The sequence below is a fragment of the Zingiber officinale genome, chromosome 6A (genome assembly GCF_018446385.1).
Source record: "Zingiber officinale cultivar Zhangliang chromosome 6A, Zo_v1.1, whole genome shotgun sequence".
NCBI lineage: Eukaryota > Viridiplantae > Streptophyta > Magnoliopsida > Zingiberales > Zingiberaceae > Zingiber > Zingiber officinale.
Window position 1 is genome coordinate 117,374,818 of NC_055997.1, and position 23,120 is coordinate 117,397,937.

Below are 23,120 nucleotides of genomic sequence, written 5' to 3' on the forward strand. Positions count from 1 at the left end.
TCAGTTTTATTACGTTCACTCAGAATCACAGATGTTTCACTGTCACTTTTAGTCAACATGATTTGGTGCTTCCAATCAGATTCAGGGATGTTTTACTGTCATTTTTCCACAAGCATGTTTCCTGCTTGTTTGCTTTTATGGGTGTGGAAAGGAAGTAAAAATTTTCCATAAGCTCCAAGACAATTCTTCTATAATCTTAATATTCTTACATGTTCGAACCTGAATCTATCTCTACATGAGTCTTCATATCAATTTGTACTATTTTGTTTCTCACTATTATATGCCTAATTGAGCTCCAGAATCATGAGTGTTTCTTTATATTCTTTCAGATCTTCATAATCTTTTAGATCTCTGTGTTATAACCTAGCTTCACCTAGCTACTTTAAACTATTGAACAAGAAGACAATGATGGATTTTGCTTGTCATGGATATTGGATCCTCGTCGATCATAGTCTTGATGCAGCTATCATGTTGACCTACTTAGTGTGCTTGATTTACAATGCCTGTGGATTTAAGCTATAGATACCCATTATGCATCAAGTATTTAGTTTTGTGAAGTATGATCATCGCTTTGTCCATACAGAGAGACTGAAGAAGAATTCAGGGCAAGAAATTTGGGAACTGACCACGCCACTGCCGTTAGATGAGGATGGTACATCGGTGGCCGCAGTTCTAGGTTCAAATCCTGAAGTCCATTACATATATGTCTGCATCAAGGTTAGTGATCGTATCAAAATTGTTAGAAAGACTCATGGACTCTTCATCTAGGTATCATTTTGTTCCCCACTTGGGCATTTTTTCAAGGTGAATCCCTAAGAGCAAACCAAACTACAGACATTGGGACATCAAGATCACAAAGTGATACTTGATCAGCTCGGGATACCCCATCACATGTATTGTATCAGTATTCATCTTGCGGCGGTCGGTCAGATTCCTAACAAATGGAACTTGAGCTGTGTTTCCACAAAAAAGAATCCATGTGAAGAAGTTTTGTGGTACCTCTTCTTCGCAGTTTCTTGTTAAGTTTGTTCGAGAACGAATATCTAAATTGAGTCTTTCTACTAACAATGAATTCAGAGTTAGAGACTCTTCTGAGATGCCCAATCCAACCCCTTTTTAACCTATATGATTATTTTGTTTATGAAATTATTTTAATTTTTGAATCATTTAATCAAAATTTAAAAAGGGAATTGAAATCAATCACTTTTTATTTATTTTTAAATATGTGCAATTATATATCAGATATTCAGATTTTATATCAGATATTTAAATTTTATAATCTGATTAATCCTGAAATAAATTCATCCATAATTATTAAAAAAAATTGTCTTATAATACCTCATAGTTGAGATCGAACTTTAAATACTTGATTAAGCGCTTGAGTATCTAACCGTTACATCGGAGGCCCGGAGCACAACTTAATATGTACATAGTCCAAAAAGATGACGGGCATGTCACGTCGTTCATGTAACCACGTGACATGAACCAAGACGAATTTAATTTTCAAAATCTGGACACAATGCCAATTTAATTTTCAAAATCTACCCCTACAGTTTGTCATTTCAAATCAAACTAATAAATTTACTTAGTATAAATTAAAATCAAACTCATATTTTTTTAATACTAACCTTAATTATTCCACTTGAGGAAATATATAACATTATTTTATTATCATGAAAATTTGCTATGTAATTATTTTATTAGATGAGATGATAATAATGTTGATGGTTAAAAGATAAAAGAATAAAAAATATATTTTCATGAGCCGTGGTAAAAATTGTGATGAATTTGAAATTACAGGAGCACTCTGGAAAAGCAAGAAATTTCATGGGGTAGAATGACATTTCCAAAGCATCTCTTTAATGAGTCATTAATCCGTTCGCTTTCCTCGCCATCGCTGCGCTGCTCGCTCAGGCAGTCAGGCACTCTCACTCCGCAGCTCCAAATCCCAACAGAAGACGACGAAATCGAGCGATTTCCGAGAGATATCGACGTAAAAGGGGCATCGAAATGCTCCCCTCGCCGTCTTCCTCGCTCCGAGTTTCTAGTCTTCTCTTCTTCCTCGCCCTTTCGCTCATCGGCGCGGGCTACGGCGGAGATCCCTACGTCTTCTACCAGTGGGAAGTGGGCTACGTCTCCGCCTCCCCTCTCGGGGTCAAGCAACAGGTCAGAACCACCCATTTCTCCTCTCTTTTTCCTGAAGGGCGCATTTTGAAGTTGGATGCTAGTGCTAGGGTAAGTAGAAGAAGATTAGACGGAGATGCGATCTAGCAGGACCTCAAAAGAGACTTCTTTGGTGCTTCCCTTCCCTTCTCTGTTCTGTTTGGTTAAGCTTATGGCGGTTGCTAAATGTAGATCAAGAATTTGATATTAGGGAAAGTAGAAGAAGATTGGGCGGGGCTGCTATCTCGCAGGAGCTCAAAAGAGTCTTCTTTTGGCCTTGCCTTCTCTATTATGGCTGGTTATGCGTAATTGCAATGGTGATAGTGAAATGTAGATCAAGATTAGACTATAAGTGATAGAAAAATGTTGGTTATAGTATCTGAGGGTGTGTGATAGGTTAACAAGGAGAATGGATGCTGTAAGTTAGCAACCCTTGCTACTTTGGTGGCTTGGTCACAATAGATTTAAAAGGTAAAGTACCAAAGTAATTCATTAGTTTGGGTCACAAAATGGACAGCCTTTGATGGGTACAAGTTGAGCTCAGTTGAGATCGAGTGGAAGCTATGTATTCCACCTGAAGTGACCATAGGTTGGACAATGTGCCTTGTGAGGCTGTTGAGTTCAATTGAGGTCCGGTCACATTAGATTAAAAGGAGTATGCCAAATTAATCAATTAGGCTTGGATCACAAAATGCACATGCGATTAGATGAGTACAAGTTGAGTTGAGTTTGATCGAGTCAGAGTAACGGTTATGTATTCTGCTTGAAGTGACCGTAATTGGGTCAGGGTGCCTTGTGAGGCTGGCGAGTGCACTTGAGGTGGGATACATTTTGGCTAAGGTAGAGGTGGCTTCCAAGGGATGAGTTTGGCTCGTGTCAAGTAGACAGTTTGTCGGAGGTGGGAGTTGATGTTGGCTCAGCCAAGGTGCTTGGCTTCTCGAGGAGGGAAGCATATGGAAACTCCTGTCAAACTTGGGTCTAGGAGATAAATCCTTTTTATGATGGGCTATGATATGTAGAAACACTTGGAAATTTTAACACTGTTAGAAAATCCTTGGAAGAAGTTACACTTGGTAAATCTTAAACTTAACAGAGCAAAAGTACCAAGGACCTTGTTTCATATTGATCTTATAGTTAAGAAACTTAGAACTTTTGGGTTTGTAACTGCAGGTTATTGCAATCAACGGACAATTTCCAGGACCAATTCTGAGTGCAACAACAAATTGGAACGTTGTTGTCAATATCCTGAATAAATTAGACGAGCCTTTTCTAGTAACATGGTACAAGCTTCATCCATAGTTCTTTTTGGTGCTTAAGATTACTGTTACATAAACAAAGCTATGGAAATGTACAATAGGAATGGTTTGCAGCACAGAAAGAACTCTTGGCAGGATGGTGTTTTAGGGACAAACTGCCCCATTCCTTCTGGATGGAATTGGACTTACGAATTCCAAGTCAAAGATCAGATTGGAAGTTTCTTTTATATTCCTTCAATCAACTTTCAGAAAGCTGCAGGCGGCTATGGTGGAATTATAATAAACAACAGAAATGTGATTCCTTTGCCATTCGGGTTGCCAGATGGAGATATAACAATCTTGATTTCTGACTGGTACATCAAGGATTTCAAGGTCATTCTATACTTATTCAGGACTCAGTCTTAAGCATGATAGTGATTTTCTCGCCTACTAACTGAAATATTGACAGGACTTGAGAAAAATCATCGAAGATGGAAATGATCTCGGAGTTCCTGATGGAGTTGTCATCAATGGTCTCGGACCCTTCCGTTATAATGAATCAATCGTCCCTGAAGGCATCACCTATGCGACAATTACTGTGGATCCAGGTATTCTACTCTACTATAATTGCTACGTTCAGATAAGTTGGCAAACAAATTATCATTGTTTCAGTAAGATGCAAATAGTTATGCTACAATAACTCCCCTCTGACTTCATTGAAAGATCTTGGATATCATCTCTCAAGGATTGATTAACAGATGATTATGTGATTTATGCATTTCTGATTATATTTCTTTCTTCTATTTTCTTTCTTCTATTTTCTTTAACATCAAAACCATTTCTGATTCGCATGGGTTTCATGGTTGTGGCTCTTGTATCAGGAAAAACATATCGGTTTCGAGTGCATAATGTTGGATTCTCAACTAGCTTAAATTTCCGAATACAAAACCACAACTTGCTGATTGTAGAGACAGAAGGTTCTTACACTGTTCAACAGAATTATACAAATATGGATATCCATGTGGGTCAATCATACTCCTTTCTTGTCACAATGGACCCAAACCCAGCTAGTGATTACTATATCGTAGCAAGTGCTCGGTTTGTCAACTCAACTACTAGGGATAGATTAACTGGTGTAGCTCTATTGCACTATTCTAGTTCCCAAGGACCAGCATCAGGTCCACTCCCGGATGGTCCAGATGAAGGTGATACATACTTCTCTGTTAATCAAGCAAGGTCCATCAGGTACCGTCATTTCCTCTTGTTCATCAGGTCCACTGCCTTCCTAACATTCATGTTGTTAATTAACTGTAGATGGAACGTCTCTGCTGGTGCTGCTCGGCCTAATCCACAGGGATCTTTCCGGTATGGTGAGATCACTGTGACTGATGTCTACGTACTAGTTAATACACCAGCGGAGGTGATCAATGGGCAGATGCGAAATACTTTGAATGGTATCTCTTATATTGCCCCTTCGACACCCCTTAAACTTGCACAACAATTTAATATACCAGGAGTTTATAAGCTTGATTTCCCGAATCGAATGATGAACAGACCTGCAAAAGTGGACACATCCATTATTAATGGAACTTATAAAGGTTTTATGGAAATTATTTTCCAAAACAATGATACTATGATTCAAAGCTACCACATGGATGGATATGCATTCTTCGTCGTGGGGTACTAACTTAAAATCCGAATTCTTGTATTGGACAATTTACTTATTGTGCACACATTATGACTTCTTTGCATGAATTTGATTGTAGGATGGATTATGGAACTTGGACAGAAAATAGCAGGGGTACATACAACAAGTGGGATGGAGTTGCTCGTAGTACAATACAGGTGTGCGAAAAACAATGTTTTCTTATTGAAGTTTCCTCATTGATATCGTGAAAGATACTGTCTATACAATGACTAGAATAATGACTTAGACTATAGCCAAGAGTAAATTTTGCAATCAGAATACCTCCCAGTGCTAAAGTTAGCCTTTTGAGTGTATGAAACATATTGACTTGACATACTCCTAATGAGGATGACCTTAGATTCAATCTCAGGAATTGGCCTTTCTAATTTAGGTTTTACAATTTCCCACAGTCAACCCGCTTAACAAGTAAATACTTGAGGAGTTAAGATAGTATTAAACAGATGACTAGTTTAACCTGCAAGCATTGTAGCATAGGGATTGCTCAAGAATATCCATGGAAGAGTTCAATTTCTGGAAAAGACAGGTATCTTTCATGCAGGTTAAAATTTGACTGTTTGCGATGCCAGATTCTTTTACTATATCCTTATCTAATTGTTCAAAAATAGCAAAACTAGAAATGTTAACCTACCAAGAACTTGGAAGTTAAATTTCTGAAATTTTCAATCATAGTATGATATTGTTTCTTGTCAGAGTTAAACCATCACCGTATCCAAGACTATCTCAAAAAATTGAAATCAATACCAATTGCTGGATACAGGTATATCCTGGAGCCTGGACAGCCATCCTTGTTTATCTTGATAATGTCGGCATATGGAACTTGCGTGCAGAAAACCTTGAAACATGGTACAGGGGCCAGGAAGTATACATTAGTGTGAGCAATCCAGAGGACAGCAGCAACAAGACTGAGCTCCCTTTACCTAATGATTCAATATTTTGTGGCGAACTCTCAAGCTTACAGGGGTAAGATGCACAACCATCTCGTTCTTCTAATACTCTATAGCTAGCTAAAACGATGATTAAGTTTAATATCATCTAACATTGTTGTTTCCTCATGACAGAGAACAGTCTCATAAATTTAGATTTTCTGAAGCATCATCAGTCACAAAATTGAGCAAAATCTTAGTGATGTGGCTGCTATTTGCTTGGCTTGGAGTTTGTACATTGTAACTTTTGTAGGTCTATGTGGAAGAGAATTGAAGTACCTTGAAGTTGATAATTGTAACTGTGTCAGCATCAGGTATGTTGATCTCTCAAACTTGAGTTCATTCTTAGAAGTTAGTTGATTCCTTGAGCATGTTTTCTTGGTTTGACTTGCTGTTCGTGGCTTTTTGGAGTTTGTACACACATGTTGTCATTGATTAGTTCGACTCTACAAAATAGAAATGATTTATTATAAGGTGCAATGTTCTAACAAGGCTGGACTGCCTAGGTGACTTCTTAGGCACTGTGGGTAAGGGATCGCTTTGCCTACTCAATAAGGTCGGTGCAAGAAGTTCAACTAGGCCATCCAGTAGAGTTCATCACTCAGCTCTTTTCTGTCCCTCGTCTTGCATTTTGTTTCCTCCAATTCTTTCATTTTATTTTCTTTTAACTTTCACTTGGCTCTACATGAGTTGCACCTTGGTTGATTTTCACACAATGAATCAATACTTCTCGGTTTGTCTTAACAATCAACAAACTGCACTTGACATATGAAAGATTTCTCCTCTGGTAATATTATTTCAACCATGATAGATAGTCTTCCTTAAGAAAACTTACTTCGTCCTATTTATCTTTCCGGTAAACATGTTATTGGTTTCTGTATCAGTAGCAAGTCTTGAAACTCAGGTATACTTCACCAGTAATCTTTGCAAGAACATTCTCCTCCCTTGAAATGGTGGAAACGGTTCCGGTCCCTCACAATGATGTCCCTATTGAAAACTTTAGAGATGAACTTGCTTGCCACATGGCAATCTTTGCAAACTCTCAAGTTCTTTGAAATCCTTATCGTGTCGCCTGAACTAGTGTTTAGTAGCCCAAAAGCTATAGCAAGCTTCTCACTGTGATAGTATAAAGGATTTTCTTTCTCCTCCTCATCGATATCATGAAATACTCCACTAGTGTCCGGTACATAACCCTCTGCCCTTATCCTCTCCAGCATCTCATTGACCATGGCGTATATTTCTCTGGCTTGAGGGTGAGACTTGCCACCGGCAATGAACTCATGGACTCTACCATCCATTTCAATCATTGAACATCCAGGCTCTTTGTTCACCCCTCTATCATTCATCAATGTCCTCATTTTGGCCACATCATCCCACCGTCCGGTACTAGCAAACAAGTTAGCTAGAAGTACATATCGACCACCATTATAAGGATCCAATTTGATAACCTGCCGACCGATTTGCTCACCCATATCGGCGTTGCCGTGAATCTTGCATGCCCCAAGAAGGGCCCCCAAAACTGCAGCATCAGCATCCACGGGCATCTCTTCTATGACCTTCTTCGCTTCTGCCAAAAGCCCTGCTCTCCCTAGCAAATCAACCATGCAACCAAAATGCTCCATCTTCGGCACAATTCCATACTCATCGACCATGTACCTAAAATAATGCTGCCCCTCTGCGACCATTCCCACGTGCGCACAAGCACTGAGGACATTCAAGAGTGTGATATCGTCTGGCACCATCGCTCCTTTCTCCATTTCCTTGAACAGTTCAATAGCGTCCTTCCCGTGCCCGTGCATTGCAAGCCCTCCGATCATACAGTTCCACGACGAAAGCCCTTTCTTCGACAACCCGCGAAAGACTTCGTAAGCCTTGTCCAAGCAACCACACTTGCAATACATGTCTATGATGGTTGTAGCCAGTTTAGGATCCAACTCAATTCTCTTCCTCTCAATGTAGCCATGGATCCATTTACCCTGTTCCAATGCTCCCATTCCCGTGCAAGCCGCGAGCATGCTCGCTGCGACGAACCTGTCAAGCTCGATGCCTTGTGATCGCATTCGGTCAAACAACTCGAACGCTTGCTTGAATAGTCCGTTCTGCGTGTACCCCGAGATCATTGCATTCCAGGAAACAGAGTTCCTTTGGGGCATTCTGTCGAACAGCTCCCGTGCATCGTCCACCATGTCCAGCTTTGACAGCCCACTGATCATGGTGGTCCAGGAGACCACATCTGGTTGATCCATTCTGTCGAACACACTGCGCCCATCGACTGCGAGGCCGCAGTTGAGATAGAAATGGATGAGATTGTTCTGGGAGAAGGGGTGGGTGTGGAATCCCAGCTTGAGGAGGTGGGCGTGTACCTGGCGGCCAGAGCGTAGATCGCGGGCGGCGGAGATGGGGTTGAGGAGGGAAGGGAAGGTGAAGGCGTTGGGGGCGACGGATCGACGGAGCATGTCGGCGTAGAGGGGGAGGGAGAGGGCGGGGCAAGGCAGGGCACGGAACAGGGTGTTGAAGACGAAGGGGTCCGGGTGGGGTAGGAGGGCCAGGAGGCGGAGGGCGTAAGGGATGTCTCCGGAGGGGTGGAAAGCGAGGAACTTGATGAGGCGGCCGGCGGCGTCGTTGTCGGAGGATAGACCGAGGCGGATGAGCTGGGAGTGGTACTGCCGCAGCTCGGCCAGTGATCTGCACGAGTCGATGCTGCTGCGGAGAGTAGCTCTTTCGGTGGCGAGGCGGCGGCCGGAGGAGGCCGAGGAAGGAGCCGGCGCGGGCGGAGGCGAAGCGGGCACCACGGCGGAGGCGGCCATTACGAGAGGCGACGAGGAGCGAGAATAACTGAACTAAAAAAGAAAAAAAAATAAAAAAATATATATTTGAGCCAATGAACCGCAAAAATATCCTTTGGGGAAATTTTACTTCTTAAAATTCATTTTGAAATTAATATTATTAATTCATAGAACAATACTGTGATACGATTCAGATATTTCGACTAATTTTAAAAATAGATTTTTTTAATAAATTTGATATATATATATATATATATATATATATATATATATATATATATATATATATATATATATATATATATATATATATATATATATAAATATAACTTAATGAAATGGAAAATTGAGAATGAAAAGGAGAATGGTCCCTCTATCATTCATATGGAATGCTATTAGTAGAATGGTTAATTTTATGTTTGGCCACTTCGAATTGTCTGATTGTTCTAGTGGATCCTCAACAATCAAGTCCTCTTATGTAATCTTTAAGTTCACGTAGATCACATGGATTGTCAAACCACTTAGCCTAGCCTGCCCTAGCTGCCTAGACTGCTTGAGTCGTGCAACCCCAATGGATAGTTCAACTTCAACTGCACCGCCTGACGCGCTTACCTTGCCAAGATTGATCGGCCAACTCAAAAGGCCAAACGAGCCTCACTTATCAACCCATCAAAAATCGATTGGTCTGCCTGGTTCAAATTGCCTTATCCCCCTAGTCGACCAACTCGAACCGCTCAAGTTGCAAAGACTCACTAGATTGATCGAATCCACATCCCTCAGATCACCTTGCACACCTGACTAATTCACACAGACTTGGAAATGTGAAAAAACAAAAAATTCCTCTATCAAACATGGAACATTGTTCTTGTTTGTAAAAACTTGACCCCATATAAATTTTTAAAATTTTGTCTTTTAGTTTGGCTTCAAGCGACTTGAGTTGCCTCACTGAGTCAATAGAGGTAACATCCCTTATTGCCCAACAATAAGAGGTTTTTATGAGGTGCTTGCCTATAAAAGATTCAGAACATAAATGACAATCTACATTCATTCGTTGTGGCAATATAACCATATTCGATATTGCCTAATTCTAAGCATAAATAGTTCATAAAGGTGACAAGATCAATAGCGAAAGAGATGCAAACACAGACATCAGTCATTATGGAGTTAGAACACAAGAATGATCTTCAATGGAGGATGCCCCACTACAACATCAAGGACAGATGGAAAATCCAAATCCAGGAATGCAACATCCTAATGAAACTATTTTCTTCATTACCTTTTGTTACTGAAGCCTACTTGAATCCTCATTCTTGTTTCCATTAACTACTAGATTGCCATTGATTACTTAGAACTGTCTAATATTGATAGCTCTAGTTGCTCTTATGTAACACAAGAATCCGTTCTTCTTGATTACCTTGAGTTTACTGAAACATCTTTGAATCCCTAATTCTTGTTTGCATTGACTGATTCCTAATGTATATGCACACACCCACTTCAGATTAAGCTATAAAGACATTAAACAAAATATAATGAAATATCTTGAGTTCTTAATCTCGTTAGCATTGACTTCAGTAGACAATCCCTTTCCCCACACCCCAGTACAAAAGACAAAACTATAGAGAATCCAATTCAAGAAGGGTTGATTAAGATCCAAATGAGGCTCTACTCAATTGCAAAGGATTGTTATGGACATGGTGAAAGGTTTAACCCTATGAATCTCTTCTTGAATTGACAATGACCACACAATTATTGAGGCACATAGCGGTCAAGACCAAAAAAAAGGGCTACTCCATTATATCTGAGATCAACCAGTAACTAACCTTAAAATGTCTTTTGTTTATTACCTTCTGTTTGGGGATGCATCTTTAAGTTCTCAATAGTTCTTTGCATCGGCGTCGCCCTCCATGGAGCCAAAAAGACGAGTCTTTTTCACTTCTCGTTCGATGCGTTTCTGCTTTGAAGAAAAAGGTGCGATTTTTACTGGATTATTTGCGTCAGCTGCTGCAACAGTGGCTTCCGCACCGGCAAGAGAAGGGGCCTTAGACTTTCTGCGATCGGTGGTGCCCTGGGGCAGCCCGTGCTCCGTCGAGATCGGCTCGTGCATTCTCATCCACTTTTCGCGTTCCCTGCTGTGGATTCGCCTCTGCTCAGCCGCCATGGGTTTGCTGCCTTCGTTAGATGAAGGACTGTTTGAGTTGGGAGCTTTCATCTTCTTCTCTGGATTCACTGCCGCCGCCATGGGAGTGCGAAGCTTGTTATTGGAATCATTCGCTCCGTGGACCTTCTCGCTTTCCTTATGAGATATCAAGGCGGCCCGCTCGAGCATGTCCTTTGCCTTCGTTCTGGCAATTATGGCATCCTTCACCTTCCTCTCGGCTTCCACCCTGGCACACGCCGCAGCCCTCTTCATCGAAGCTACCGAGAGCTTTGACGCGGCAACAAGTGCTTTTGCAGATTCGGTGTCGATCGTCCTCGTCTCCGCCTCCAAAGACTCGATCGGGACCTCTCCGGCAGGGTAGTAGGAGAAAGAGTCGGGATTGCGGCAGCAATGGCAGAGGAAGCGGGAGGCCAGATTGGGGTGGGGGAGGCAGGAGATGTGGGAGGCGGAGGGGCACTTGGAGCAATGCGCGATGGCCGGTGCTGGGACGGCATCGAGTACGGCGAAGCAAATGACGCAGAAGGAGCCGGCGTGGGACTTCAGGACGCAGGACGTGCAGAAGCGGCGGACGCCGCCGCGGTAGCGAATGTGGTGGAGGGGCCAGGGGTGCGCGGCATCGCATCCGTCTCCGTCGCAGCGCTTATCGGAGTTCGACCTCGTTGTCGTCGCCGCCGTCGTCATGGCCGCGGCCGGATGGAGGAGGGAGAGCGTCGTTAGGGTTTGCGTGGGGAAGGAGGAGATTGGGGAAGAAAGGAGGCGGCGAAGCGGATAGCGGATTCGGTACAATCGGACGGATCCGACAAAAGGGGTGTGGAAAATTACTATATTAGCCAATGGAATATCCAAGATTTATCTAGATTTTTACTATGATTTACTCGGAAACTAAAATTCGGGAAATTCCATTTTACCCCTCGCATGTTTCCTTATTTCAACTTGTCAAACTTTTTTATATATATTAGGATTGTATTATTCATTCGATGAAAATAAGGAACCTCTTTGATTTTTATTCGATAATCTTTGACCACCGTAATCGACGGCCCACATTCGTCGTACGGATATGTCTCCTCTTATTGGTCGCACTGTGACGTCCCTTTCCGAATCCGCCGTCCGTCTTGTCATCTCAACCGTCTGTTCGAGATCGTACGGGACAGATTCTCGAGCTGGCTCTGAACACCACGACTTCCTCGCGTACGAACCTGAGTCTTCGTCCAATCTCTGCTCCAGACCAAACCCTAACCCTAATTTAACCCCAAATCCAGATCGAAGCCCAAACCCAAACCTTCTTCCCCGCTCGATCGATCATCGATCCAATTCGTGGAAGGAAGGGAGAGAGAGGGGTTGAGACTTCAGAGTAGAAAAGGGATGTCGACAGCCGAAGCATCAGAGCTGGAGCGTGCCGTCTCCGAGGACGAAGACTTCGACGATGATGGCGACAGTGAAGAACTTGACGATGGCACTGACGGAAGGAACGCTCATGTGATACCGCTGGTTGGCTATCCGAACGCCTCTGCGGCACCCGTCCACGCTCCGGATCCTATCCGTAGCGTCGATCCCGCCGCTGCTCCCCTTAATGGTGCGATACCTATTCAAGTCGTCTCCTTCCCCGCCGCATCCTCCGGTTCTCCCCTGTTCACGGCCTCGCCCACTATCCCCATCCCCGTTTACTCGGCCGACATCAGCAGGCCCCTCACCGTAGTCACCTTCGATGAGTCCCGCCGGCTCTTCCAGCGGCTTTGGACCGACGAAGAGGAGATCAAAATCCTGCAGGGTTTCCTCGAGTTCACCTCAAGGCGGGGAACCACCTTCGCCTCTCACCAGTATGACACTGGCCCATTCTACGAGGAGATCAAAAAGGAACTCCATTTCGAGTTCACCAAGAACCAGCTCATCGAGAAACTTCGCCGGCTGAAGAAGAAGTACCGGAACTGTGTCAACCGGATGCGATCCGCGGGGAAAGACTTCGCCTTTAAGAGTGCTCATGAGCGGGCCATCTATGATATCGCCCGTAACATCTGGAGTGCCATAGCAAAGAGGGCGCAGGAGAGCGATGGCGAAGACCTCAATAACCCGAAGAGCACTCTTTCGAATGAGATATTTACGGTTCCCGTCAATGAGGGTTCTTTCGGATCTGATAGAAGAATGCCAAGATCGAGAAGGCGTGGGGGAGGGATAGCGCCGGAAGAGGCTGTTGCGACTGTTGTGGCACCCGTAGGAGGAGCCGTCGCAGAGAACACCGCTCCGGTGAACGTGATGGCTGCACCGGTGGTTTCATCAGTTTCTACGTCGACTCCGAGCGCCATTGAGGCGACTGTGAAGAGCTGTCTTTCACCTTTGTTTAAGGAGTTGATTAATTCTGCCATTGGGGGGCCATTTGCTCCAGGTTTTGGTGGGACATCGCCATTCAACCTGTTTCCCATGAGCCTTGGAGGTAGTTCTTTGGTGGGCTCAGCGGTGCCTGTGGATGACCAATGGAGAAGGCAGCAGATTCTGGAGCTGGAGGTTTACTTGAAGCGGATAGAACTAGTAACAGACCATGTCAAATCAATGTTGGAGGAGCTCAAGTCTTCATCCAGCTGATTACAGGTTCTTATGCTTCCATGCTGCAAATCTGCCACATGGTTACCGGCTCTGTAGCCCCGGGCCAGGTTGTTATGCTCATGCTCATGCTCATGCTCATGCTCATGCTCATCTGGATAGTTCTAACTGTAGCTGGATTTTGAACTTACTGTGCTTTCACCCTTTGTAGTAATTTCTACTTTTTCTTACTTCTTTAGCTGTCTCCCACCTCTTGAACATTCCAAAGGAGAAATGCCCCACATGGAAGCTGGCATCTTTACTTTTATGGCAAAATTGGGGTCATCATGCTCCCTTAGACATTACACTAGTGGTAGCCTTTTGACTCCTGCACTAAGGTGCATGTTGTTCATGCGTCTAATAGTTTTCCTTTTGGAATTGCTTGTTATTGCTGGTCAGGCTTATTTGCAAAATAGATTTTGTGATTGGACAATTTTTTCACTTAAGTTGTTATTTACTTAATGATTGTTGCTAGGGCTTCGGAAGATATCATCAGTGTGGGTAAGTGGTCATGTTTGAAATGTCAATTCCATATGGAGCCTAAATTTCTGATTCTTCATTATGCTTAAAGTGTTAGCTTATCTTGATAGTTAATATGGTAGTACAAGGTAAAACATGAGACATCTAAACTGTTGTTTGATGCTGCTAGATTTTCTTGATGTTCCAGAGAATTGTTTTATGAAATGTAAAATTCTAGTAGAATAATTGTTAGCATTGATGATCCGATTTTCTTCATGTCATCCCTTTTAATACCTTATAAATTTAAGTCATCCCTGTTTGTATTGGCAGCACATGAAGATTATAGATTATAGCTTTTAGTATACATATTTATGTTTGGTATAGGATAAATATTTGTAAAGGTCTTTAAAGAGTTCTGTTCTTGTTCATGGCTGTTCTTGAGTTAAGATTTTATACATGTATATGTCCATATGTTGGAAAAGAGAGACATGGGGCTATTTGCGACGTTCTAGTATCAAAAAAACAGTGTGTTAGTATTTTGGTCTTTTCTGTTAGTGTAAATTATTTACAAGCAGGTTAGCACTGTTAACCTTGTGTCTAGTTCTTGTGTTAAAAGTCAATCTGCATCAAGGTTGAGAATGCAGAAGTAAAGGCTAATGGAATAGTGGCATGATTACCAAAGAGCAGTCGTATGACACAATTACCCAGTAGCATTGCATTGTCGAATATTGATTGACTTTGGTAGTTTGAGTGCATGATGTTATGTACCATTTTAAAAGTCCTCTCCGTGGCAATTTGATAGAAAATTCTTTTAGCAGTGAAGTACGACACATCTTCTACCTTGCCAATCAAGCTCTGATTTCATTTTGTGACAGATATTTCCATGCAGGCTTGGGTTTTAACATTTTCCAAGTTAGTTGCCAAAACATTTGTATTAACAATTTCTGTACAGAATTGAGATTTCAGTGAGAATTCTATTGATAGGGTTGCATTGTTATGTCCTCAGTTTATGGGTATTGAGCGATAGTAATGGACTAATGGTTAGCGTAACCTGTTAATGCTGCTCTTATATACCTTCAATTGCCTTCGTGCATCTAATTTTGTTAACGATTCTGTTCTTAGATGATTCATTTTAAACATTTACCATGCCAGTAACCATATTATTGCCGTTCATTACTACATTCATTGGGTTAATCACAACACTTTTCCTGATGATAGCAGAATTGAGTGTTCATGCCAAATTCAAACATGAGTAACATCTTGATTAACCAACTTGGTGTGATCCTACATAGGAGTCGCATTGATTTACATTTTAGTTGCATTCCCTTGTTGCTCTAGTGGAGATGACAACATCTGAGTTTGCACATTGCAGCTGAGTTTATAAGCATCCATCAACCCTATATATAATGGTCTATTCAATCCTGCCTATCCAAACAAAATGACAAAGTGAAGATGACAAAGATCGATGTGGCAACCACTGATTGATTTTGAAAGCTCACCAAATCAATTTGGATGCTCTAGAATGCACACAACAATGATATATCAGTGTTTTATCTCTTTCTTAAAGCAATTTCTGATTCTACTTTGTCAATTCCAGGACCAGCCAGACTCTTCTTTATAAGGTATATCTAACCACCAGCAATTCAGATGATTCTTGTGATTTCTTTCCCTAGAAAACAATTGTACATTTAAACCATTTTCGGATTGAGCTGGGTTATGCCCAGTGTCAGAAATTCTTCACAAGAGCATTGCCACATAGAACCAGTAGATGTTTCCAATGCAACTGTTTTGCCTTATTAGGGATAAATTAGTTGTAGAAATCACATCTCCAATTGAATCATTCAAACTGTTCTCGGATTATCAGATTGAACATGTTATGTTCAGTTTTAGAATCACTGCACAGGAACAATTTCACGTAGAACCAGTAGATGTTTCCAATGCAACTGTCTTATTGGGAACAAGTAGTTGTAGAATCACATCAACTATTAACAGGCAAAACCATTAAAGTAAAAGACAAATGTCAATCCATCAACATTCATACAAATGCAGATCACAAAGTTGACAACTAGGTGCTAAATTTGCCACCATTGCATCACCACCATCTTCATCATTCCGCATCATGCTCTGCACACTTACCATGAACATGAACTCAAATTTCGTTTCTTCCATCAGTTCATAAAAGAATAGGAAATTGGAGAAAGATTTTTTGACACCTGAGAGAATAAATTGAAATTGGTTTATTTGGTGATGGCATAGATTGCATAGATGATCCCTGGGAGGTAGCCAAGCAGTGTCAGCAAAAGGCAAAGCCAAAACTCCACCTGTTTAGCGTCAAAGGATTTGTTGAAAACAAAATACCCAAAACTCAAAATTTAACTCAGCTAACAAAAAAAGAATTTATACTTGTTATTTTTCATGATTGATAAGGTTGGTTACCTTGCAGCCAAACTTTAGGAAGACTCCGAGAGGAGGAAGAATGATGGCTACCAGTATATCTATGCATGTGGCAGTCCCCATTCCTGGCCTCAGACTTATGGAACTCGAGTTACCAAAATTAAGGTATGTGTTTCTGATCTCTTTCAATGGAAGGTATAGAGCTTGCTGATGTTATATAGAGGCCTCCTGTAACTTTAGGGACAAAGTTGTTCAACAGTCATTTCTTTATTAAGAAAAGGCTGTGCTTTGCTTCATGTGGTTGTGCTCGATCAACAGTGATGGGATATTAGTGTTAAGAATAAGGCTTATTTATATATAATATATAAATGCAATATTATTGCATTAAAAAATTATTGACCATGGAATTAGGTGGGGTTGTTTTTGATGTTGTTAAGTAGGGAGAAATGTTTGGCTATGCATCTTAAAAATTTTAATTGGATTAAGCTTTGCATTGTTTATATATATATATATATATATATATATATATATATATCACGAACTTTTGCATTAAAATTAAATAATAAACTTTATCCATTCTTAGCTTGTAGTATCTAACTTGAACTCTTCTTCCTTTTTCTCTATCAATGAGATGACTCTATACTTGACAAGTGGGATGCTTGTGATGATTGAGAGAGAAAAAAAACAAGGTCGTCTGTGCTCATGTGACTTAAGATTGCTTGTTCTTTTATTGGACCACATGCTTTAATATTGAACATAATTTAATCAAACAAATTATTTCCCTCATAGAAAGAAAGGAATGGAACTTTTTGTTTTAATAAAAATGGATTTTTTTTTTTGGTCCTTGTTAATTGTTTGCCATTATCCTAGATAATAAACTGAAAGATTATATCCTGTAAGTATTTTATTCATTTAGAAATGTTGGCAATAAATTTAGTATTTAGTGACATTTAAAATGCCTTTTATTTAAGATAAAAATTTATATTTTATACTTATCTCAATTTTTTTTTGAGTTTGTCTCCTTCATATAATTTGTGAATAAGTATGATATTTGGTTTGGTACGATATTCTTTATCTTTATTCAATAATATAAAAATATATTAAAAAAAGTTTGAATACTAGTGATTTTGTTTTATTAGTATTCGTAAGTAGAATTTATAAATAATTTATTGTCTAATTCGTTAACTTGTCTAATATCTTATTCTAAAAACTAAAAATTATTATTTATTAATTTAGACGGCGACAACTTCTGCGAAAGGGTGTTCCTTAGTTAGTTATTAATTTATACTAACCCTCATAATTTTTATAATAATGATATTCTAAAAAATATTTGGTGTCAGAAAATATTGAATAATGGAGGATGTACGACCATCCTTAAAGGAAGGCTTCATTGTGTGCAAATATCAAAGTAGCGGAATATTTCTTAATGAGTGATTGTTATTCTATGATAAATTGTTACGATTCTCTGACACTGTTTTCTTCCGGAGGAAATCTGATTGACCTTGTAGTCGATCAGTCGTATGATGGGAGATTGTATATGAAAAGTGTTGAACTTAGTTCCATAGGTCTGATCTACACTTTGGGCAGATCAGCCATATGATAGGGGTTTTGCCTTTGAAGAGTGTGGTGTTAAGTCTCGGAAGGTCCGACCGACTCTTTGGCCAACCGGTTGTATAATGTGAAACTTACCTTTAAAGAGAGGGGAGATAAGTCTCAGAAGGTCCGACCGACACTCTGGGCTGACCAGCCATATGTTGGAGGTCTTATCCGTGAGGAGTGAGGAACTGAGCTCTAGATGTCCGATCAACTGTATGTTGTGTGTCTTAGCACTGAGAAGTGGAGAGTTGAGCCTCGTAGGTCCGACCGACACTGGGGCTAACCGATTATATGCTGAGAGTTGTATTGTAGAAGTGGAGAGCTAAATCCCGAAAGTTTGATCGATGCTTGGGTCGACCAACATTATGCTGAATGTTGTAGCGCTGAGAAATGGGGAGCTGAGCCCTATAAGTCCGATCGGCGCTGGGGCCAACCGGCTATATGCTGAAAGTTACCTTGTAGCAATAGGGAGCTGAGCCCTAGTGAGAGTGATTCGTTCAGCTGCATATACACAGACTTTAACTGTTGAATCGAAAAGAGTTTAAATATCTCCACAATTGCATGATGTTGTCCACTTTGAGTCTAAGCACTCATGGTTTTGCTCTTGGGCTCTCCCTAAAAGGCCTCATGCCAAATGAAGATATCTTTCTCTTATAAACTCATAATCTTTCCCATGTGTTTTCAATGTGAGACTATGTTTGCAACCTTGCAACCCCAATAATCCCCCCCTCAAACAAAGGGCCACAGGCTTTCCATGTCCGATCCTCAACCCACCAGGTCTTCCTGCCCCTTGGTCCACCCGACCTACTAGGACTTCCTTACCTAGCTACAACTAGGACTTCCTGCATGGTGTCTGGTCCTCTTGATCCGAACATAGGAATCTCCACTTTCTTTGTTCGATGTCAATATTGTACCCACATGGCTCAATCAGATCATAGCTCTTCTGCACAATCGGCGGTTAAATCTTCTGGCAGTCCGGGCTCTGATATCAATTGTTGGATCGAAAAGAGTTTAGATATTTCCACAATTGCATGATATTGTCCACTTTAGGCCTAAGCCCTCATGGTTTTGCTCTTGGGCTCTCCCCAAAGGCCTCATGCCAAATGGACATATCTTTATCTTATAAACCCATGATCTTTCCCATGTGTTTTCAATGTGGAACTATGTTTGCAATCTTACAACCTCAACATTAACTGTCATCTTATCATGACTTTAACTGCCACCTTACCTTGACTTTGACTTCTATATTATCTTGACCATGGATCCTACATTACCTTTAGGGTTATTCACAACATACTGTATCACTATCCTCTCCTTCAAGTCTAGTCGAAGGAGGTTCATGTCTGACTGACTAGACCTGAGTCTTATTTTCACTTAATCGTCTGATCAACTGGTCTTACCGGTTGACCACGCATCTGATCACCCATTAATGTTATAATCAACTTTATCTTTTTTTTGGAAAAACTCATGTCAGATGCTTGATATGCTAGGCAGTGCGCCGATGATACATGGGAGAGTATTTTTTTAGTGAAATGATTTGGTTGTCTTGTCCATTATAAATGTCATTTCCTGGGCAAATGTCACGTGTCTCCCAAACTCCTCATTCTCTATTATGACAGTTAACACACATCTTTTTGTATGAATCGACTGCACTCCCTCTTCTCTGATCCGACGGTTACAACCAATCAGGTTGTCTTGATCGGATGGTTGAGCTTAAAGAATCTCTTATGACTTATGTTTAAAAACCCCAAGTGTCTCAGGGGTAAACCACTCGTGCTTCATCATCTACTTCAGTCTTCTTCTTCGACGGCTTCTACCAACTATGCTACTTTTCTCGTAATCTCGTTAGTTGGGCTCGGGTGAGCTTAACTTTGGACAGCTGGAGCATCACCCAAAGAAGAGTGAGGAAAAGTTAACCGGTTTTGGAGGTTGACTGTTTAAGCTGGCTAATAAAAGGTGCTCTCAAGATAATGGAAGGCGCCCTCTATTCGTGTAATTTTCCTAGGTCAAAGTTGATCAGGTTGACTAAGCTTGAATTAGCTCAAGCTTGAGTCGTAATATGCGAGTTTCGATATTTGACAATATATGAAGATTATTTTGACAATGTATGGAGATTGTAGGAGCAATCATCCGTTTGGAGAAATTGGTCAAGGCTGACCTGTTTAATATGAAGAAGAGTCAAGTAAATCAAAGTTGATCAGATACTTAACTGGAAAGTCTAACGGGAAGGATGGCAAAAGATGAAAATCCAAGTAGGTCAGTCTTGATCGGACACTTGGTGGGAAAGTCTTGGTGAGTGAAGCTAGGCAGAAGAGAAATCCTGGTGAGTGAAGTTAGGTGAAAGACCTAGTGAGTGAAGCTATGAAGATAGGAAATCCTGGTGAGTGAAGTCAGGTGAAAGACCTAGTGAGTGAAGCTAGGCAGATGGAAAATCTTGGTGAGTGAAGATAGGTGAAAGCCCTAGTGAGTGAAGATAGGTGAAAGACCTAGTGAGTGAAGTTAGGCAGATGGAAAATCTTGGTGAGTGAAGATAGGTGAAAGCCCTAGTGAGTGAAGCTAGGCAGATGGAAATCCTAGTGAGTGAAGCCAGGTGAAAGCCCTAGTGAAGCCCTAGTGAGTGAAGCTAGGCAGTAAGAAAGTCCTAGTGAGTGAAGCCATGTACGTGGAAATCCAGGTGAGTCCAGGAGGACCGGACACTTGACACAGAGAGAAAAGCTCAAGTGGATCAAAGGATTGACCAAATGCTTGGTGACGAAGTCCCAACAGGTCAAGGTTGACCAGATGTTGGGTTAGAGAACCCTAGACTTGAGTTAGGCAAGTTAGGGTTGATCAAGTTGATCAGGAGATCAATTGAACCAGAGCCCAATCGATTAGTCGATCGATTGGGAGAGTGCTGCAAGAAAAAGGGACCCAATCGATCGGCTAATCGATTGGAAGACATTCTCGCGAGCATAGAGAGGTTCCTAATTAATCAACCGATCGATTGGGCATTGTCAATCGATCGGTCGATCGATTGGGGTTTGATTTCTGGCAGTGACGCGAGGAAAAGCCAGAATCAATTGGTCAATCAATTTCGGGGTTTTTTGTGAAATCATAAAAAGCCTCTGGATCGATCAGCTGATCGATCCAGCTACACCCAATTGATTAGGATATGACCGTTGCACAGGATGTAGGTTTTGTACGATTGGGATCGCTGGGATCTAACATGGCAATCGATTGGGAGGAGGCCCAATCCATTGGGAGCCCTAGAACGCGCGAGGTTCAAATGGGAGATCTCTTAACTCCATCTTCTCTGCTACTGTTCGTCGGACCTAGAGCCTTGGAAGATAAGTGTTGTTGCACTTTCCAATTGGTCCAGAGGCATCTACAAGCTACAAGAGATAAAGCAATAAGGTTTTCATTTGTATTATCGTGTATTTACTTCTTGTTTTGAGTTGTATGCTTGTGTCTGTTACGAGGTTTCTCCACCTCCAGTTCTTCCGAGAAGGAGTTTGTGTTCATAGTGGAGAGTGCGCACAATGTGGATCCTTGGATTAGTCACCTCTTCTTGAGATGGATACAAAGTAAATCTGTGTGTTAGCATTGGGAGCTTGCTTCGAGTCTATTCCGCTGTAAATCATCATCATCAAAGTGAGAGAAGCTATTCATCCCCCCTCTAGCTCCGAAGTGACCCAACAAGTGGTATAAGAGCAAGGTCGCTCTTTACTTAACTCATCACTGGAAGGGCAATGAGCTAGAGGAAGAAGACGTTGAAGCCCAAATTTCATTAAGTCAAAGACTTCATCAAAAACTCAGCTTCAAGATGAAATTCCGAGATGGACTCGGTTTCGACACAAGAGTGTCTCCACCATTCGCAATGACAATCTTCAGTTCTTGTAAATCAAGAATCAAAAACTTCTTCATAATGGAGATAGAGCAATGATTTGCTCTAATGGAAGGTTTTGAAGCTCCAAAAGATAGCAAAGGTAAAATCATCAAGAAGAACAAATGGAGCAAGAAGCAAGCTCAAAGATGTGAGGCCAATGGCAAAGTGATCAAGTTATTGGTCAATTGATTGCCTAGCAACATCTTGAGTAAGATAGGGGAATACAAAGACGTCAAGGAACTTTGGAGCAAGTTGGCAAAGATCCAAGAAGAACCCTCCACTACACCAAGTCAAGAAAAATCCAAAGAGCACAACTCATTGGATCAACAAGAAGAGGACTCCGAGATTGAGAGGTGCTCAACATCGGAAGAAAAAGAAGAAGTCCAAGAAGTTTCATCCTCAAAAGAGTGCAACGAAAAAGGTAAAGAAGGAGCATACTCTTTGTTTCATATACAAGAGGATGAAAATGGAGAAGTCTCCACCTCAAGGATTGAGGGGGAGCATGGAACATCAATGCCAGATCAAGAAGAAGTCTCTTCATTCAGATCAAATGGAGAAAGTGTCATCCTTACAAGTAAAAGTATAAAAATTTCAATTGTAAATAATAAACATCATATCATTTGTTTCGAGTGTAGGGGAAAGGGGCACTACAAGAGTAAGTGTCATAAATTGGCCAAGAAAAAGGGTCAAGTGGCATCAAAGGGCAAGGAGAAGCCCAAGGAGGGTGGCCTCATGCTACATAAGAGCAAGGAGTACATTGTGTGCTTCTTGTGTAAACAAAATGGACATTATAAGAGCCAATGTCCAAAGGGAAAGAACCCGATCAAAGTCAAAGGAGGAAGCACAAGCCAAGGGAGAGCTTTTAAGAGCAAACCCAAGATATCGTTTATTGAACCAACTCCTTTAAGTAATAATAAAAAGCATGCTAGAAATAATTTATATCATTTGAATGCTATTTATCATGAAAATAGAAGGCATGATAGGATTAAAGAAAAATATGTAGCTTTTCATGTCAGGACCGCCTCACTTAAGGTTAGGAAGGTAAATAATAATCTAGGCAAAAATTCTATAGATTTTAGATATAAGCCTAGAAATAGAAATGCTCAAGGACCAAATAAAAAATTAAAATCTAAGGATTTAAGGATGGAAAACCAAACCTTGAGGTCAGGGCTTGATAAATTGGAAAATATCCTAAAAAGAATAGAAAATATCTTTAAGGGGCAAAATGAGCACAACCTAGGTTTAGGAATGCAAGAGTC

The 23,120-nt window shown here is 41.1% G+C and overlaps 5 protein-coding genes across 11 annotated transcripts; 2 read left to right on the forward strand and 3 right to left on the reverse strand.

The window, feature by feature from the left end:
* The first annotated feature begins 1,877 nt into the window (after positions 1 to 1,877).
* LOC121997665 (monocopper oxidase-like protein SKU5) lies at positions 1,878 to 6,400 on the forward strand. Its single transcript, XM_042552199.1, has 9 exons — positions 1,878 to 2,166; positions 3,334 to 3,443; positions 3,521 to 3,791; positions 3,868 to 4,006; positions 4,280 to 4,643; positions 4,713 to 5,078; positions 5,165 to 5,243; positions 5,864 to 6,066; positions 6,165 to 6,400. Exons 1-9 carry the CDS (start codon positions 2,011 to 2,013, stop codon positions 6,271 to 6,273), a joined length of 1,797 nt encoding a protein of 598 aa, XP_042408133.1. The 5' UTR covers positions 1,878 to 2,010; the 3' UTR covers positions 6,274 to 6,400.
* LOC121997663 (pentatricopeptide repeat-containing protein At5g66520-like) lies at positions 4,826 to 10,798 on the reverse strand. 4 transcript variants are annotated; one of them, XR_006116340.1, is made up of 3 exons: positions 10,660 to 10,798; positions 6,865 to 8,869; positions 4,826 to 4,954 (listed from the first exon to the last, which is right to left on the reverse strand). XR_006116340.1 is itself a non-coding variant. In XM_042552198.1 (3 exons), the coding sequence occupies exons 1-3, from the start codon at positions 10,703 to 10,705 to the stop codon at positions 6,941 to 6,943; spliced, it is 1,884 nt and encodes a 627-aa protein (XP_042408132.1). In that variant the 5' UTR covers positions 10,706 to 10,798; the 3' UTR covers positions 6,797 to 6,940. The 4 variants fall into 4 exon arrangements, 3 of the variants coding, with proteins under 3 accessions (XP_042408132.1, XP_042408130.1, XP_042408131.1); XM_042552198.1 differs by lacking the exon at positions 4,826 to 4,954 and having other exon boundaries at positions 6,797 to 8,301; positions 8,393 to 8,869; XM_042552196.1 differs by lacking the exon at positions 4,826 to 4,954 and having other exon boundaries at positions 6,797 to 8,869.
* Positions 10,459 to 12,088, reverse strand: LOC121997667. The gene has a single exon (XM_042552204.1). The coding sequence runs from the start codon at positions 11,652 to 11,654 to the stop codon at positions 10,689 to 10,691; it is 966 nt and encodes a 321-aa protein (XP_042408138.1). The 5' UTR covers positions 11,655 to 12,088; the 3' UTR covers positions 10,459 to 10,688.
* Positions 12,089 to 12,152: 64 nt separating this feature from the next.
* LOC121997666 (probable transcription factor At3g04930) lies at positions 12,153 to 16,040 on the forward strand. 3 transcript variants are annotated; one of them, XM_042552202.1, is made up of 2 exons: positions 12,153 to 13,618; positions 15,379 to 16,040. In XM_042552202.1, exon 1 carries the CDS (start codon positions 12,336 to 12,338, stop codon positions 13,548 to 13,550), a length of 1,215 nt encoding a protein of 404 aa, XP_042408136.1. In that variant the 5' UTR covers positions 12,153 to 12,335; the 3' UTR covers positions 13,551 to 13,618; positions 15,379 to 16,040. The 3 variants fall into 3 exon arrangements, with proteins under 3 accessions (XP_042408136.1, XP_042408135.1, XP_042408134.1); XM_042552201.1 differs by lacking the exon at positions 15,379 to 16,040 and adding an exon at positions 13,748 to 13,908; XM_042552200.1 differs by having other exon boundaries at positions 12,154 to 13,885.
* Positions 15,923 to 16,645, reverse strand: LOC121997668 (hydrophobic protein LTI6B). 2 transcript variants are annotated; one of them, XM_042552206.1, is made up of 3 exons: positions 16,443 to 16,645; positions 16,220 to 16,327; positions 15,923 to 16,137 (listed from the first exon to the last, which is right to left on the reverse strand). In XM_042552206.1, the coding sequence occupies exons 1-2, from the start codon at positions 16,521 to 16,523 to the stop codon at positions 16,244 to 16,246; spliced, it is 165 nt and encodes a 54-aa protein (XP_042408140.1). In that variant the 5' UTR covers positions 16,524 to 16,645; the 3' UTR covers positions 15,923 to 16,137; positions 16,220 to 16,243. The 2 variants fall into 2 exon arrangements, with proteins under 2 accessions (XP_042408140.1, XP_042408139.1); XM_042552205.1 differs by having other exon boundaries at positions 15,923 to 16,130; positions 16,443 to 16,642.
* Between the last annotated feature and the right edge of the window lie 6,475 nt (positions 16,646 to 23,120).

Excerpts from the sequence above, each read along its gene's own strand:
- LOC121997665 (XM_042552199.1), top strand. The coding sequence starts at position 2,011 with ATGCTCCCCTCGCCGTCTTCCTCGCTCCGAGTTTCTAGTCTTCTCTTC. Across the intron at positions 4,644-4,712 it reads AATCAAGCAAGGTCCATCAG|ATGGAACGTCTCTGCTGGTG; the intron begins GTACCGTCATTT and ends AATTAACTGTAG. Across the intron at positions 5,244-5,863 it reads TTGCTCGTAGTACAATACAG|GTATATCCTGGAGCCTGGAC; the intron begins GTGTGCGAAAAA and ends TGCTGGATACAG.
- LOC121997666 (XM_042552202.1), top strand. The coding sequence starts at position 12,336 with ATGTCGACAGCCGAAGCATCAGAGCTGGAGCGTGCCGTCTCCGAGGAC.
- LOC121997668 (XM_042552206.1), bottom strand. The coding sequence starts at position 16,523 with ATGGGGACTGCCACATGCATAGATATACTGGTAGCCATCATTCTTCCT. Across the intron at positions 16,328-16,442 it reads TCCTAAAGTTTGGCTGCAAG|GTGGAGTTTTGGCTTTGCCT; the intron begins GTAACCAACCTT and ends GACGCTAAACAG.
- LOC121997663 (XM_042552196.1), bottom strand. The coding sequence starts at position 8,836 with ATGGCCGCCTCCGCCGTGGTGCCCGCTTCGCCTCCGCCCGCGCCGGCT.
- LOC121997667 (XM_042552204.1), bottom strand. The coding sequence starts at position 11,654 with ATGACGACGGCGGCGACGACAACGAGGTCGAACTCCGATAAGCGCTGC.